The following is a 14,987-nucleotide window of genomic DNA, read 5'->3' as shown; positions in this document are numbered from 1 at the left end:
CCTCTCCTCTCCTCTTCTCTTCTCTTCGTGTTTTTCCTTGCGAAAAGGCAAAATACGTTGGCGCTAATTGAATAATTGGCCATTAAAAGCCTCCGTATTCTTGCCCTGGACGAGGAAACAAAGAAGAAGCGCCATTTCCTCAGCGATGTTGTTTATGAAGAGGTGCTAATGAGATAAAGGTGTGTGCAATGTACATGGAGACGATTTTTTAATTATTTATTTATTGAAGAAAAATTGTTCCAAAGATAAGTTATCAAAAAAGTGCACAACTTTATTTTGTTTCCAATTGTCGAAACGCTGTGGCCTTTGGAAGTGTTAAGGAATTCAGTTCCACTCAACATGCTTGCCAACGAAATACATCTCAATTTGGTGGTAAAAACGATTCACAACGACGGGTTTCCTTACTCATTGCTCTGCAGTCTGCATTCAACCCCTTCATTTGTCATCTCATTGACCTCATTTCATCTATCTATAATTCCAGCAATCTGTGTGTCTGTGTGTCTGTGTGTGTGTCTGTGTGTGTGTGTCTGTGTGTGTGTGTCTGTGTGTCTGTGTGTGTCTTTGTGTTTGTGTGTGTGTGTCTTTGTGTATGTGTGTGTGTGTGTGTGTGTGTGTGTGTGTGTGTGTCTGTGTGTCTGTGTGTCTGTGACCGCTGTTTCCCGACAACAACTGGTCCGATCTAATTGAAACTTGCCAGATATATTGCTGGGGACCTGAGGATGTGCCTTTTCAAGATTTGATATTAATCGGACAAGTGATTCCCAAGTTATGGCCATTTATTTACCAACCAATGGCAGGACACTTGCTGCGTAGGCCGGTGCAGGGCCGGCCGACGATGACATCACGTGCCATGCTGGTTACGATGGGGATCGATCGGTGCTTTAGTTATCGTGGGGTAGGAGTGCCAATGGTAAATGGCAGCGAATGGCATGGCAAGCAAAGACAGGGAGGTAAACTTGATTTTAATTAACTCTGTGTGTATCACAGCAGTTGTTACTTCAATGCAAGCGATAATTCGTGGAATGATGTGAACATTCCGTACGGGCACACACTACTTTTGGATAGTGATGACTTACTGTATTGTAATAATTTCTCGATTTCTTATCCACATTTATAGATAAACACAATGCCCCAATCCAGTCGTCGTTTATGAGAGCGAAGGAATGGCCTGTGTAGTTGTTTGAAAGGTTTTTTTTTTTTTTGCATTTTTGGCCACGCACATATGGGCACGCGATTGGAGCCTGGTGTTGGCGCAGTGGTTAGGGCAGCGGCTTGGGATCCAAAAGGTCCTGAGTTCAAGCCCCGTTGGGCCACTGAATTAATACACCAGGGGGTTGTCTCAGCCTGTCATCCTTCCGAGGTCGGCGAAATGAGTACCGGTATACTGGGCCGGTGTATACCCCGGTTAAAATAGGTGTACCATATCCCTGTGTCGTAAGAGGCGACCAGGGTTGTGTCAGGAAGGGCATCCGGCGTAAAACATGTGCCAAATCACTATGCGGATCATACGGATGATTCGCTGTGGCGACCCTTAACGGGAGTAGCCGAAAGAAGAAGAAGAAGACATATGGGCACGCGAGAGTGAAGGAACGGCCTGTGTGGTTGTTGTTTCTGGCACGCGGTTTGAAAGTTTTTTTCTTTAGTTTTTTTTTGTATGTACGGCCACGCACGTATGGCCACGCGAGAGCGAAGGAACGGCCTGTGTGTTTGTTTCTGGCAAGCGGTTTTAAAGTATATACATATATAATTTTTTTTTTTGCACGTACAGGCACGTGAAAGCGAAGGAACGGCTTTTGTGTTTGTTGTTTCTGGCATGCGGTTTGAGTTTTTTTGCGGGGGGGGGGGGTTTGCACGTACGGCCACACATCTACGGGCATGCACTAGTTATAAAAATAGGGGCAATACCCATGGGCGCTCATCTGGTAGTGGTTACATAAGAAAACAAAGGAACCACTGCTAGGCATGGATGACCCACAAAATATTTAACGGCGAAGAAAGTAATTACCTTTAGATGTTTTTTTATGCAGTGAATAATCTTTGGTGCATCATAGGTGATGAAGGTTGTGGTCAAGTATCATCAAAGTTGTGTGTGTAGCTTCTCTGAAGAGAGAAAGTTCCTGTTTTGGTGGGCAACCCCTTTGTAAAACCACTGAGACCCTGCTCTTTCGAATGCCATGAACAAACTTTGGTACATCACGGGTGATGAATGTTGTGGTCAAGTTTCATTAAAATCATCTGTGTAGTTTCAGAGAAGAAAGCAAATAACTATTTGGGGGGAGCAAACACCCCTCCCCCCCATAAACCTCCTTCAACGCTGAAAAAAAAATGCCGTGAACAAACTTTGGTACATCCTGGGCGATAAAGGTTGAAGTGGTTTCATCAGAATTGCATGTGTAGTTACTGAGAAGAAAGCAAATACCTATTTTGGGGGGCACCCCCCCCCCGTAGATCCACTTAGGGCCTGATATATGTATATTTTTTAAATGGTGTGAACAAACTTTGATACATAATTGGTGATCAAGGTTGTGGTGAATTTTCATTGAAATTGAGCGTGTAGTTTCAGAGAAGAAGTTGCAAGTTTTTGTGGATGGACGGGTGGATTAACGGACGGATGACACACCATCCCATAAGCTCCCCGGAACTACGTTCCAAGTGAGCTAAAAAATAATGAGGCAATGTCAAATGACTATACACAACAGCTCACAGATTGGGTGACTAACCGTGGTTGTCATGCGAGAAGTGAAGGTCTTGTTTACAGCTTGAGAAACTAAAAAGAAAAGGTTTAACTCACTTACTCAAGTGGCTTCAAGTGTTCATTGTTTGTAATCAGGTTGAGTGTGCATTGTCCGAATAAGAAATGAAGAAGTCGAGATAATGTCCAGGTAAATGTTCTCATAATAACAAACACCATCATGAAAATAGAATCACAAGTGTGGAGGGGAGACTATGTGAGAACACAATGAGATGCCACCTCCAAATACTGGAGGAAAGAGGGAGTTTGGACACTGGTCATTTGGACTGATTGGTCCATTGGACTGATTGGTCCATTGGTGTGATGCAAAGGAAAACAAAGGAATGGAGGTTTTGAACCTGACGATCTATCGATAACTCTCTTTAGCTAATTCTGCTGATGTAATTGGCATGACTTCTTCAAGAACCTCTGCTCTTCAGCAATGACATCTTCTTTTTAGCTTCCTTATTAAAGTTTGTTGGTAAATGTCAACTGAAGTCATACATGTCCTGTGTGTGCTAATATCTGAATAATTCAAGAAAGATGTGTTTTTTTTTTTCGAAGGTTGGCCTCCACTAAATCCATAATTGAGTTGCATTCTCACAAAACCCATCAAAAAGTTTGAAACATTTTCCAAGTTAAACTCACCAGACCTCAACAATTTGATACTCGACTCCAATGTAGTCCAATGGTCACACGTATGTTTAATTTGACCAAACCAATTTGCTGTGTTTCAGGGTATGAATGGAGGAGACACAGTTGGACCCCCTGGTGATGCTGGAGAAAAGGTTTGTGGAACTCACTGGTTCTGGATACATTTAAGTGAACACCATCTTACAAATACTGTATCTACTTTGTTATTTGATCAGGTTCTGCAGTGAATTCCTCAAATTGCCTTTTTATTTAAAAGCATGTGATGTCTAAAATTCCAAACATCCTTCAACCAAATCCCGAGAACAGCAGTTGATTAAAGTTAACAGTCACAAGCTGTTGTTCTGGGGGATTGAGAGAGGCAGGTGGGGTCGTTTCACAAAAGACTGGAATGAACTGCACATTTAAACAATTGAATATTTACAGAAAATATAACATGCTAAGGTAAACTAAACTGCTCCAAGGCCTTGCTGTTCTTGCAATAAAATAATGGAATTGATGACTGGCGTGGGAGTGTGGAATGGATATTAACCATGGGTGGTAAGTGGAAGTAGCTCAAGTGCACCTAATGAACAGTCTTCATGGTCATGAAAATTCCAGGAGAGGATTACAGGCAAGCTGATACCGCATCTTGCACAATGCAAAAAGCCATTCATCTATCGGACAGTGACCGAATGCCATGGATGTAAGGGCAGCGGGTGATGTGTGTTGCAAACCATGCAACAAATTCTGCCAAAGAGCCAAAAGTGAATATTGGGAATACTACCCCCGACAATATTTTACGACAGGCCTAATGAAGGACTAGTAGACTGTAGAAACAACACCATCAGCATCGACTCTGCTTTTCAAGCCATTGCAAGCCTCATACCAGCAGCTGTGGAAATGTGAATATGGGAAATCCAGTAAGATGAGAAACCAAAGTGATCCTGAGAAAATCCAGACGCATGGTGAGTCGTCGTCTTCTTGTGAACCCTTCATGCCCTGGATGATACATGGAGCTCCTCAGGAAATCACGTCATTTCTGTCTCTCTTGTGCCATGTGTTTGAGTTGCACCCAGGTGGCTCTCCTCTCCAGTGTGACCACTCCTTGGCTTTTTCACAAGATCTTGGCTATTCGTTGTTCACCTTGGCGTCTTGGTTTTCTATAGGTTTTCTTGGGAATTGGGTTTCCGAAACCTTGGGAATTCTTGGCTTTTTTCATTGGCTCACCTTGGCATTTAGGAAAATGAGGAGTGGTCACACTGCTCGTCTCTTATGTTTCAGCAAAACATTAATTTCTGTTTTTTAAACTGCTGTGCTGAAACTTTTCAACTTTAAAAACAACTTTTAGATACTTTGCAACAAAACCTTTAAAATAGCCCAAACTCACGTTGAGACGAATCATCATTGAGACAAATTTTCATCGAATAATTAAAATAACTACATAGTATTCAAAGAATACTTACCCTACACAGTCTTGAGAAGGACGTGTTGCGAGCCAACTCTTCTTGTGGCAAATTTGTAATTGCACCCACCGACACTACTAAGGTAAATGTGTACAAATTATACTGAAAAGTCTGCTATAGAGTACATTCATAAGCCTTTACAAAGTAGATTTTGTTGTCGTTCTCGAGTTTTTTCAGAACTATCAAGGCTGATAAGGATGCCAGAATAGATCGCTCAAATATAAATCGTGAGATCGTTAAAACGCCAAATTGTACTTTGTCGTCTTCACTTTTTTTTCACCAGCAGGGCGCAATAAAGGCTGAAGCGATTGCAATGACTGTAATTTATAACGCGAGGAAGTGACATTGTCTCTGGGTATTGCCAAAGGTGAGTTCGTTCATTCGTTCGTTGGTGTCATCTTCTTCCCAGAAGGTTGATTGCCATGGAGCTCCACCTCTGTCTATCCTGTGATGCCCTTAGACGTTAGACATTCCACATAGCTCAATCCAGTCCATTATATCCATCATCCATTTTCTCCTCCGCTTCCCTCTCCAAGAACTGTCTCTGTCGACCATCTCCTGTAATTATGTGACCGAAATATTGTATCTTTCTCTCTTTGATGTTCTGCACTCATTCTCTTTTTTTCTCCAGTCATTTCCAATACTTCCTAATTCATTTTCCTGTCTGTGTAGGATATATGGAGCATCCTTTAATATGTCTCCCACACATATAACAAAGATGACAAAATGTAGCACCTCAACATTCTTTATCCTCAGATTCAGTTTAATCCTCCTTGATGTTAACATGACCATCATTCTAACAAAGCTCGTCTTGGCTATCTCATTTCTCCTTTGGATCGCACTGTCACATTTCCCATCATCTGTGATAATATGCCCCAGATACATGAATCTTTTCAATTGTTCCTGCACTTGTCCATCTACTTCAATTTTCACTTTCAGGGTTAGGTCTCTGCTTATCACCATTGTCTTGGTCTTCTTCGCATTCATTCTTAATTCATACTCCTCATTCCTTACTTTCACTTTATTTACAATCTCCTGTCATGCCTCTTTTGACTGCAATCAATGCAGAGCAATCTACGTGTCTCAAGTTGTTAATGTTAAATCCACCAATGTTGCAACCTGGTAGCTCTTCGATGTCTCTGAAGCTCAGGTTGAACAGCTTTGGGGACACAACACATCCCTGGTGCACTCCTCTTTTGATTGGGAAGCTGTCTGACAAACCGTTATCAAGTCTCACCACGACTGATTGATTCCAGTGTAGGTTCTGAATTTTCCTTTTATCATTTCTGTCTATACCCAGGTTGTTTAAGCACTCTATTATTTTCTGGTGGTAAACACTATCAAATGCCTTCTCATTATCTATAAAGCACACATACACAGGTTTTTGAATTTCCAGTTATCTTTCCATGACTACTCTCAGGTTATAGATGTCCTTTCTTGTTCCTTTCCTTCCTTCCTTCAATGGAAGTGCTGCTTCATCAGGATGAAGATTAATGCACTGCGGTTGTACGCGGGTATGGAACAGTGCCACTGTAACCAAATTGTGCAAGTATATTCACGTGTGAGTATAAATAAAGGCCAGATGTAATCTTATCTGGCTGGCCCCCGCAATTTGGTTTTGAAGGCATCGAGGGAGGATAAAGTGGCAGGGTCCTTCTCCAGGTGGTTCCAATCCCTGCAGGTGTGGGGGAAGAAGAATGAGGCATATACCTGAGTACTGCAGCTCGGTATCATGAAGCAGGATCCATGTCCTCTGGTATGTGAGGATCCTTCAGTGAGGTATGCACTCCACTTGATGTGTACCAGGTCAAAGCGAATGCGGTACATCAAGGCAAGACGGTTTTGGAGTCGCCTACTCTCCAAGGTGGGCCATTGTAGTTCTTCAAGCATGGCCGTGACACTGCTGGTATGACCGTAGTTACCAGGGGCATACCGAGCACCTCTATGCTGGACCATTTCAAGCTTGTTGATGTTACACCGAGTGTGAGGATCCCATGCTGTTGGAGCATTTTCCACGATTAGTCAGACATAAATTGTGAATGTGTTCTTCATAATTCTGTGCTTGCATCAGCTGAAATTTTGACTCGAGAAGGCATTGGTAGAGTGATATTTCTTGACAGTTGCATCTACATAGGTGTTGCAATTCAGCTTTGAATCGATGTGGACACCAAGGTATTTGGTTTAGTTGACCTCCTTCAAGGGTGTGGTCATGAACGTTATAAGATTGGAGGATTGGTTTCTGCTTGTTGGTGATGTGAATGACCTGACATTTAGATGGGTGAAACTCCTTCAACCACTTCTTCTCCCACTTCTGTAACATGTCAAGATCCATCTGGAGATGAGTGCAGTCCTGGGCAGATGTAATACGCCGGTCGAGGACGCAGTCATCTGCGAAGAGAAGAGAAGAGATGTGGTGTTGAGCTAGAGATGCTATCTGGTATATCATGAATGAAGGTCAGGAAAAAAAAACGGGCCGAGCACCCTATCCTGAGGAACTCTAGATATTACTTGGGCTTCAGACCTAAGTTGGCAGTCAATCAAGACTTGCTGGGTGCTTAAGATGTGGATAGGAGTTCACACCTGAACTCCTATCCACATACAAGGCCTTCATCCACAACTTGATGGAGTACTGCTCTCCCTTCTGGGCTTGTTCCCCTGCCTCAAACCTTGCTCAGCTTGATGCTGTGTAAATCAAGGCCTTTAAGATGATTGGAATCTCCCTCACTGAAGCTGAGAATATGGACCTGTCATTTTGCCATCACAGACAGGTTGGTGGTCTGTCAAATCTTTCTTTTGTCTAAATCCTGACTAGCTGTCATCTATCTCTGCTTCTATAGTCTGACCATTTCTTTCCAAAATTATTCTCAGAATGTTTTTTATCACATGGCTCATGAGGCTTCTTGTCCTATGCTCTGAACATTCTAGGGCTTTTGGTTTCTTTGTTATCTTAATAAACAATCAAAAAAGTGTGGATCTTAATTTAATAAACAAGTGAGTTAGGAGCTCCTGATGTTTTTTTCTTTCTTGAAAGATCTATTCATTATGAGTCGAACGAAGTGCGACACATGACCGTAGCATCCAAGTTGAGCCCAGGATAATTTTTCTGGTCAAAGCCAGTTTTTCACTTTTGTTGACCTTTGCCAGATAACAGGTCAAAGGGGTGGGGTGGGAATATATAAAAAAAATGACTAGTATTTTTTTAAACTCAGCAAGACCTGAAAACCCCCTGGTGAATTTTTCGAGAAAAATCTGAGGGTCTGGCAATGGCTCTGGCTGAGTTGGTATGGAATGACCCATCTTAAAGACTTCGTGTTCATGAAAGTCCATTGTACAATGATGTAAACTCAGGTAAGAGTGCATATTGCTATGGGCTGGTAAGGTGGTGCATGATCATGTGCTGCATGATCTTTAAGTTGGTCTATAGAACGAGGAACGTTTATTCATTCATAGAAAACAGAGAATGATGTATTTTCATGCACTACAAAATGAATAATTGCAATTTCTTTCAGGGAGAAATTGGATTTTCTGGATTTCCAGGCCCAACGGTAAAACTATAATACTTCTCCCACCTCCCCCACCACCACCACCGCCCCACTTTATACCATAACTCTATGACAAAACTCACAGGCAAAAATTTTTTTTCAACATTTTTGCAGTATGTGCTCGTCATACAATTGATACTTCCTGGATGTGCAGAAGTTTCCATCTGTTTCTACAGGGAGAGGCAGGAACTCCTGGATCAAGTGGAGACCGAGGGAAGCAGGGCATTCGTGGGCTGAGGGTGAGATTCTGCCTGATGTTCCACTGGTATGGTATAGGTCTTTATAGTATCGTTGGGTACAAGAAAAAGCTTTAAATGCATGGTTTCGTGTACGATAAACACATTAGACGTCTTGTTTTACAAGAGCCTGCGGTGAGACTCTGACAGATTTATGTATGCACAAGATTTAGACAATGTGCACACCTTCATGTATGAGTATGTACAGGATTTAGACAATGTGCACATCATTTTGTACATACAGCAGAGTTTAGACAATGTACACTGCTTCATTATATTAGGGTACCATTAGCCTTGCAGGCAGTGGTACCCTATTATTTTTTTCAAAACTTTTTTTCTTGGCAACCATTAGTATGTTTTTTTTTTCAAATTTTAAGTGATAATTGTGATGTCATAGATCACGTAGTATGGCAGCCATCATGGATTAACCCCCCCCCCCAAAAAAGATAATAATAAAATAAAATAAATAATGTCTCTCAAACCACTGATCGGAAAAATTTGAATCTTGGCCCATGACATTCTACTCCCATTGGGGAATAAGGATTTTGTAATGATGATGTCATTGGTGAAGTAGTAGGCCAGCCATAAATGCGCAAACATAGATCCTTGTCCTAAAAATCTTAAACTTCATACACATAATCTGTGCCCCAATGCCGATGAAATGCTTAAATTTAAGACGTCAACCATCACGTGGTTTGGCAGCCATGTTTTTTTTTTCAAAAAAAAGGGGAAAAATTCTTCTCCAGAACCCCTTTAGAGATCGAAGTGAAACTGCGCACAAATGATCGATTAAGCATGCTGAATAAAGTTTGACAACTATGATGTCATGGGTCACATGGTCTGGCAGCCATCTTGGATTTACCCCAAAACCTTCAAAAATCTTCTCCAGCATGGCGAACAGATTGATGGGAAACTTCACAGACATGTTCCTAATGACTTGGGGATACTTGGGTGATAAAGAATAATTGATAGGTCACGTGGTTCGGCTGCAATATTGAATTGAAGAAAAATATTAAATAATGTTTTCTCTGGAACCACTTATCCAATTGAAGTGAAATTTGGCAAATATCATCTATCACCATTGCTGCATATATTATGAAAATGATGACATCATAGGTCATGTGGTGTGGCAGCCATATTGGATAGAAAAACAAACCTTATCCGATCAAGACGAAACTTCACACACTAATCCCCTCCCCAATCTTTGGCAGAGTGCAAATTTTCAATGCCATAGGTCACATGGTGTAGCAGCCATGTTCGTTTGAAAACCTTTAACTTTAAAACCAGTTTTCTCTGAAACGGCTTAATGCATAGATATGAATCGCACCACATTACATGGAGCAAGGTTGTCGGATCAAAACTGCAAAGTTTCGAATAAATAGCTAAAGTGGTTTCCAAAATATAATTTTTTTGTATTTATTTTCCATGAAACCAATGTTGCTGCCAAACCACATGACTGATGACGTCATTATTAACTAAAATATATACAGCAAGGGTAGTAGATCATAACTGCAAAGTCCAGTATTGATACGTTATTTGGTTTCAGAGAAATAACTATTTTATCATACCAAAGAAATAATATCTTCTCGAGTGCATAGAGCTGTTCGTGTTTGTGTTTGTGTTTGGGTTGGTCATAAGCGCACCGCCCATTCCGCAGGCCACGCCTTCCCTCGTCTCGGCAAACGTCACAAGTACCGTCTTTTAGCTAGGCTATTCCTTTCCCTCCAGCCACCTAGAGCCCCAGAAATCGCGGCCATATTTTTCGCTTCACATCGCTCATTATGTTTATACAGGCCTCATCTACATTTGAAGACTCAACAACCCGTCTTCTATTATAAAATAAAGCTACCGTTTTGATGAAAGAAATGTACCATTTGATTACACCTCAGATTAAAGGAAGGGAAAGGTTTAAAACATTTTATACTCACGCCAGGAGTTTGAATAACAAAACGGAAGAGCTTGAAACTTAACTAGATCGCAAAGGTTATGGCAATTGCAGTAAGCGAGACGGTGGTGAAATGAAGAATCAAACTGGAATACAGAAATTGAAGTTGACACGATTTATTGGTGTGATATGGAAAGGAAAAAAAGGGATAATGTGTGGCAATCTGGATGTAAGACAATATTGTATCAAGAGCGAGGAATGACAATAAGGAGGGGGTTAATGTTGAGGATTCTGTATGGATTTAAATTAGAGGTTGTAAGAATTGTAAGATACTTTTAGGATGCATCTATAAAACGCCTGATATGAGGGAGGAGCAGGAGAGAGGGGTTCATGATGAATTCAGAAAGGTCTGTGGAAAGGGAAGAGTATTGACTCTGGGGAAGTTTAATTGATTAAAGACTCACTGAAGTAGCCGGCATTGCCTGGGGAAATTCAATGAAATATGTATTTCAACATTTCCTGCATGACAAATTGGGCAATGTTGGTCTTATGGTTTCGTGTGAATTATCTTGGGCATTGCAAATGTACTTGGACCACTTTTACTTCTTTTAACTTCTTTTTATTAAATTAATTTTTTTAAAAATACAACAAATCATGACAGCGTCAACAAACGATCTTCACAATACGTATTACTCGATCACGCCTGGAAAAAAAAAATGCAAGTAGTGTATTAGCACAAGACCCGATCGAAGCCTGAAGGCCAATTATGTGATTGTAATTTATTTTTCATTTTTCAATTTTTTTTATCCAAACACAGCTCTCGACCTTCCTCTGGGTGAAAGAGCAGGCCATGCAAAATTTGGTTGCACTTGTTTCTGCGGGGTCCGAATGCATAAACGAACAAACAAAACAAACGCACAAAGAACTTTCCTCTTTTTTTATTAGACATATTGGGTCCAGGAACGCGGAAAGAGCAGAGCCGAGGATGATTATTTCTTGAGCTAATCCAGGATTGCTTTTTATGTCAGCATGTACAAAAGCCCATGGTGGTGCCAGTGCGATGTTCCATTTTTTTTAAAAAAGCAATGATCCCAATATGGTGGAGGAAGTGGAGGTAGGATCTGAGGGAAAGTGCCCATACGTATTGCCTTATGTGTGTGCAACTCTATTGTTGAAATATGGAGTCTGCAAGGGTAAGGCTGTTATAATATACAAAAATTATAATAGGGTAAGGCTGTTAGATTTCAGGGACGCAAACTTTGAAGGTTTGAGAAGAGCAGTCGGTGTTCGAGATTGGGAAAAGCTAGCGAGTGTTAATGAATGGGCAATCTGCATAATAAAAATGGGCAACATTCAAGGAACAAATGTGTAGGGTGCAGAGTAGGTATTACTCCAGTGAGGTGTTAAGGTAGACTAATTATAATTAAGGATAAGCAGAAGCCATTCAGTAAGTACAAAATAACAGGTCTAGAGGTTGACTCACATTGGTGCAGGAGCAAGGAAACTCCAGTTAAGAAAATAACTTGGCAAGCCAAAAGAGAATATGAAAAGAGTAGGGCAAAATATTAAACATAACAGCAAGGCATTCTTTAAGTAATATGAGGGCTAAAGAACAGGTTAAGATAAGTGTGGGCTCCTTCAGTAAAAGCACAGGGGAATTAGTGCATGATGAGGGTGACATGGCAGGTTATTACATCATTTTTTTGCTTCTACATTTACACAAGAACAGTCAGGGGAACTTCCAATAGCTGAGAGTATCTATCTCATGGGCAAGCAAGGGATTTGGGAGGAGATCTAAGTAGTAGTAGAATAAGTAACCAAACAGCTAGGTAAAACTAAGGGATGATAAAGCTCCGGAGCCAGATAATATGGATCCAAGAGTATTGATGGAGATGGCAGAGCAGATAAGCCTGATCTTAACCGACATCTTTAACAGCTCGTTGGAGTCAGGACAAGTTACAAAGGATTGGAGAGTCCTAAATGTAACATCACTATTTTTAAAAGGATCCAGAGAAGAATTTGGGAACTATACACCTGTTAGTTTGACTTCATTTGTGGGGAAGGCTTTGGAGTCAATAATTAAATATTGGATGTAGTGAACTATTGAAATAATTTCAAAGTATAGATTCACTAAAGGGAGGTCATGTTTAACAAAGACATTGGAGTTCTACGATTCAGTTTCTGACTGGGTGGATAAGGACAGTGCAGTGGATGTAGTGTATATAAACTTTCAAAAATGATTGATAAGGTACCACATCGAAGGTGGTTGGCAAAGATGAGGGCATATGAATTGGCTGGTAGAGTTGCAAACTGGATTTGAAATTGGCTTGGTGATAGGAAGCAAAGAGCGCCTGTGAACGGGAGGATATCCAGCTGTAAGAAGGTAAGTAGGAGGGTACCTCAAAGATCAGTTCTAGGACAGTCATTATTCATAACTAGCAGAACATACCCATCGCTTCGCTGATGGACCAATTAGTCATCATGTTTGCCAAAAATTTTGAGCGAGAAGAAGGCAAGGAAGACAAATTTACCTGTGCATAGAATGCTTTTTTTGTTTTTAATCCACTCCAGGGTGCAGCCACAAAGTCCATATGCTGTTCAAAGTCCTTCAGGGTATATCTGAACTCGTATCCACCTACAAGGCCTTCATCTGCAGCTTAATGGAGTACAGCTAACACTTTTGGGCTTGTTTCCCTGCCTCCTGCCTTGCTCAGCTTGATGCCATGTAAACTAAGGCCTTCAAGATGATTGGAATCTCTCTCTCCCGAAGCTGAGTATATGGGCCTATCACTTCGTTATCACAGATAGGTTGATGGTCTCTCTGTCTTCTACAGGGAAAATCTTCTTCTGTCTTCTTCTACTCTGTCTTCTAAAGAAGGAGGACCTCCTTTCTGGTCTAGCACCCTCTGTTCTTTCCGTTCTTTGTCCCCACCAGGTTTCTGTAGGGTGTATATGGTCCACCATCAACCTCCTTCTGGTGAAACTCCCAAAATCCAGAATCACTGCTCACCTCCAGTCATTCGTTCCGCTTTTTTTCTCTCATGTGGAAGCAACTTATACATTCCCTTCAATCTCATTTTCTGCTCTCAGTCTTCAAGATAGCTTTACCAACTTCTCAGGTCGGCCCCAATCCAAAACAATGATATTTTCTTCCGTCGTTAACCGCCCCCTCCCCCTTTCCACTCCCAAGCCCCCCTCCTTCCTAATTTCCAGTTCTTCCTTTCTGAGAGCTTCCTTTTGCATCTATCTTGTCCACCCCGTGTTTCTTTTCCAGCCCCCCATTCCTCCCCACACCCATCGTTTGTCCAAGTCTCCCTCTATCTTGTACTTCAACTCCGCTGTTGGTGTCCCCTCCCGCCTATCTCTGCTGTTCCTTTTGTCGTGTTACATCTTGATCCGTTCAGTGTACTAGCTCTTCCACAAGCCTTGAATGTGTATGAAAAAATAAATAAATAACCTTATACCAGGGGTTCAGATGAAAACTTTCACAGCCAACCCATTCTTTTTTTTTCCCCTCTTCACCAAATACATTGTTGTCTAGATGGTGTTATCTACACCACATAACACTAACACCCACTGTGGGATACTCTGTACTCCCAAACTCAATCAATAATTGTATTATTCTTTTTGTGCAGTCATGTTATCTGAATAATCTTGTGTTGTTGTAGTTGTTGGAAAACTACAAATAGACCTGACATAGTCGGGTTCTTATCACACAGATGATGAGTCAAACTTGCCGCTAAGCAAATGTGCTCTTGCACTTTTGTTATTTGTATACTTTTGGAGGCCTTCCAGATGTTGCTTTGTGGCTTACCTGTGCTATCGGTGACTGCATGATCTGCATCCCTGTTTGTGACCCTGCAGGGAATTTCAGGTCAACCGGGGACTACTGGAGACCCAGGCAAGAATGGTCAACCAGGAAATCGGGTACATTCATTGAATTACGGTTTTCTTAATTGCAATTGTCAAATTTATGTTTTCCTTCCTTGTATTAAAATGTTTCTTGAGGAAATAAAACGAGCACATCAAATCATCCATAGAGTAGGAACTGACTGGATCAATGTGGAAGTAATGGAAGCTTTAAAGGGACACGGGAGGAGTGGCGGTGGGGGAGAAGTACCATGAAAATAATGGGAGTGGCAGTGATGAAAAAAAATCCAAAGGCACATTGAGGGGCAGTAACGTAGAACCCGCAAAGGGGATATGTGTGCGGGAGGGGTGGTGCAGCAACAGGAAAACCTCAAAGAGGACATGGGAGAGGTAGTAGCATGTAAACCTCAAAGGGGACTTAAAAGGACGACTCGTTGTTTTTCGTGAAAAACACAATTCATCAATCTGTGTGCCATTCGTCAGATGGACATAGAACTGGTGTTCCATCTGCCGGCATTAGTTGGTGGATGTTAAAGATCACACGGTGTCCTTCGAGAAGAGTAGGCGAGCTATCGCGGGCACTACCGCCATATTACAAATTCCTGCCCTAACTACTACTGGGAGGGG

General features: G+C 41.5%; 1 protein-coding gene across 4 annotated transcripts in view; it reads left to right on the top strand.

Moving 5' to 3' along the window:
- LOC147030216 (collagen alpha-3(VI) chain-like) overlaps positions 1-14,987 on the top strand; it is a 146,447-nt gene that overhangs the window by 90,973 nt on the left and 40,487 nt on the right. For all 4 annotated transcript variants that reach the window (XM_085874048.1, XM_085874049.1, XM_085874051.1 and 1 more), the window contains exons 24-27: positions 3,469-3,519; positions 8,337-8,372; positions 8,546-8,608; positions 14,355-14,417. In XM_085874048.1, the coding sequence (XP_085730174.1) occupies positions 3,469-3,519; positions 8,337-8,372; positions 8,546-8,608; positions 14,355-14,417 (213 nt within the window). The remainder of the gene's footprint in view (positions 1-3,468; positions 3,520-8,336; positions 8,373-8,545; positions 8,609-14,354; positions 14,418-14,987) is intronic.

Source organism: Eptatretus burgeri, chromosome 3, assembly GCF_056783735.1.
Source record: "Eptatretus burgeri isolate ZD-2024b chromosome 3, Ebu_testis_v1, whole genome shotgun sequence".
Classification (NCBI taxonomy): Eukaryota; Metazoa; Chordata; class Myxini; order Myxiniformes; family Myxinidae; genus Eptatretus; species Eptatretus burgeri.
This window is presented reverse-complemented; position numbering and strand designations above follow the sequence as displayed.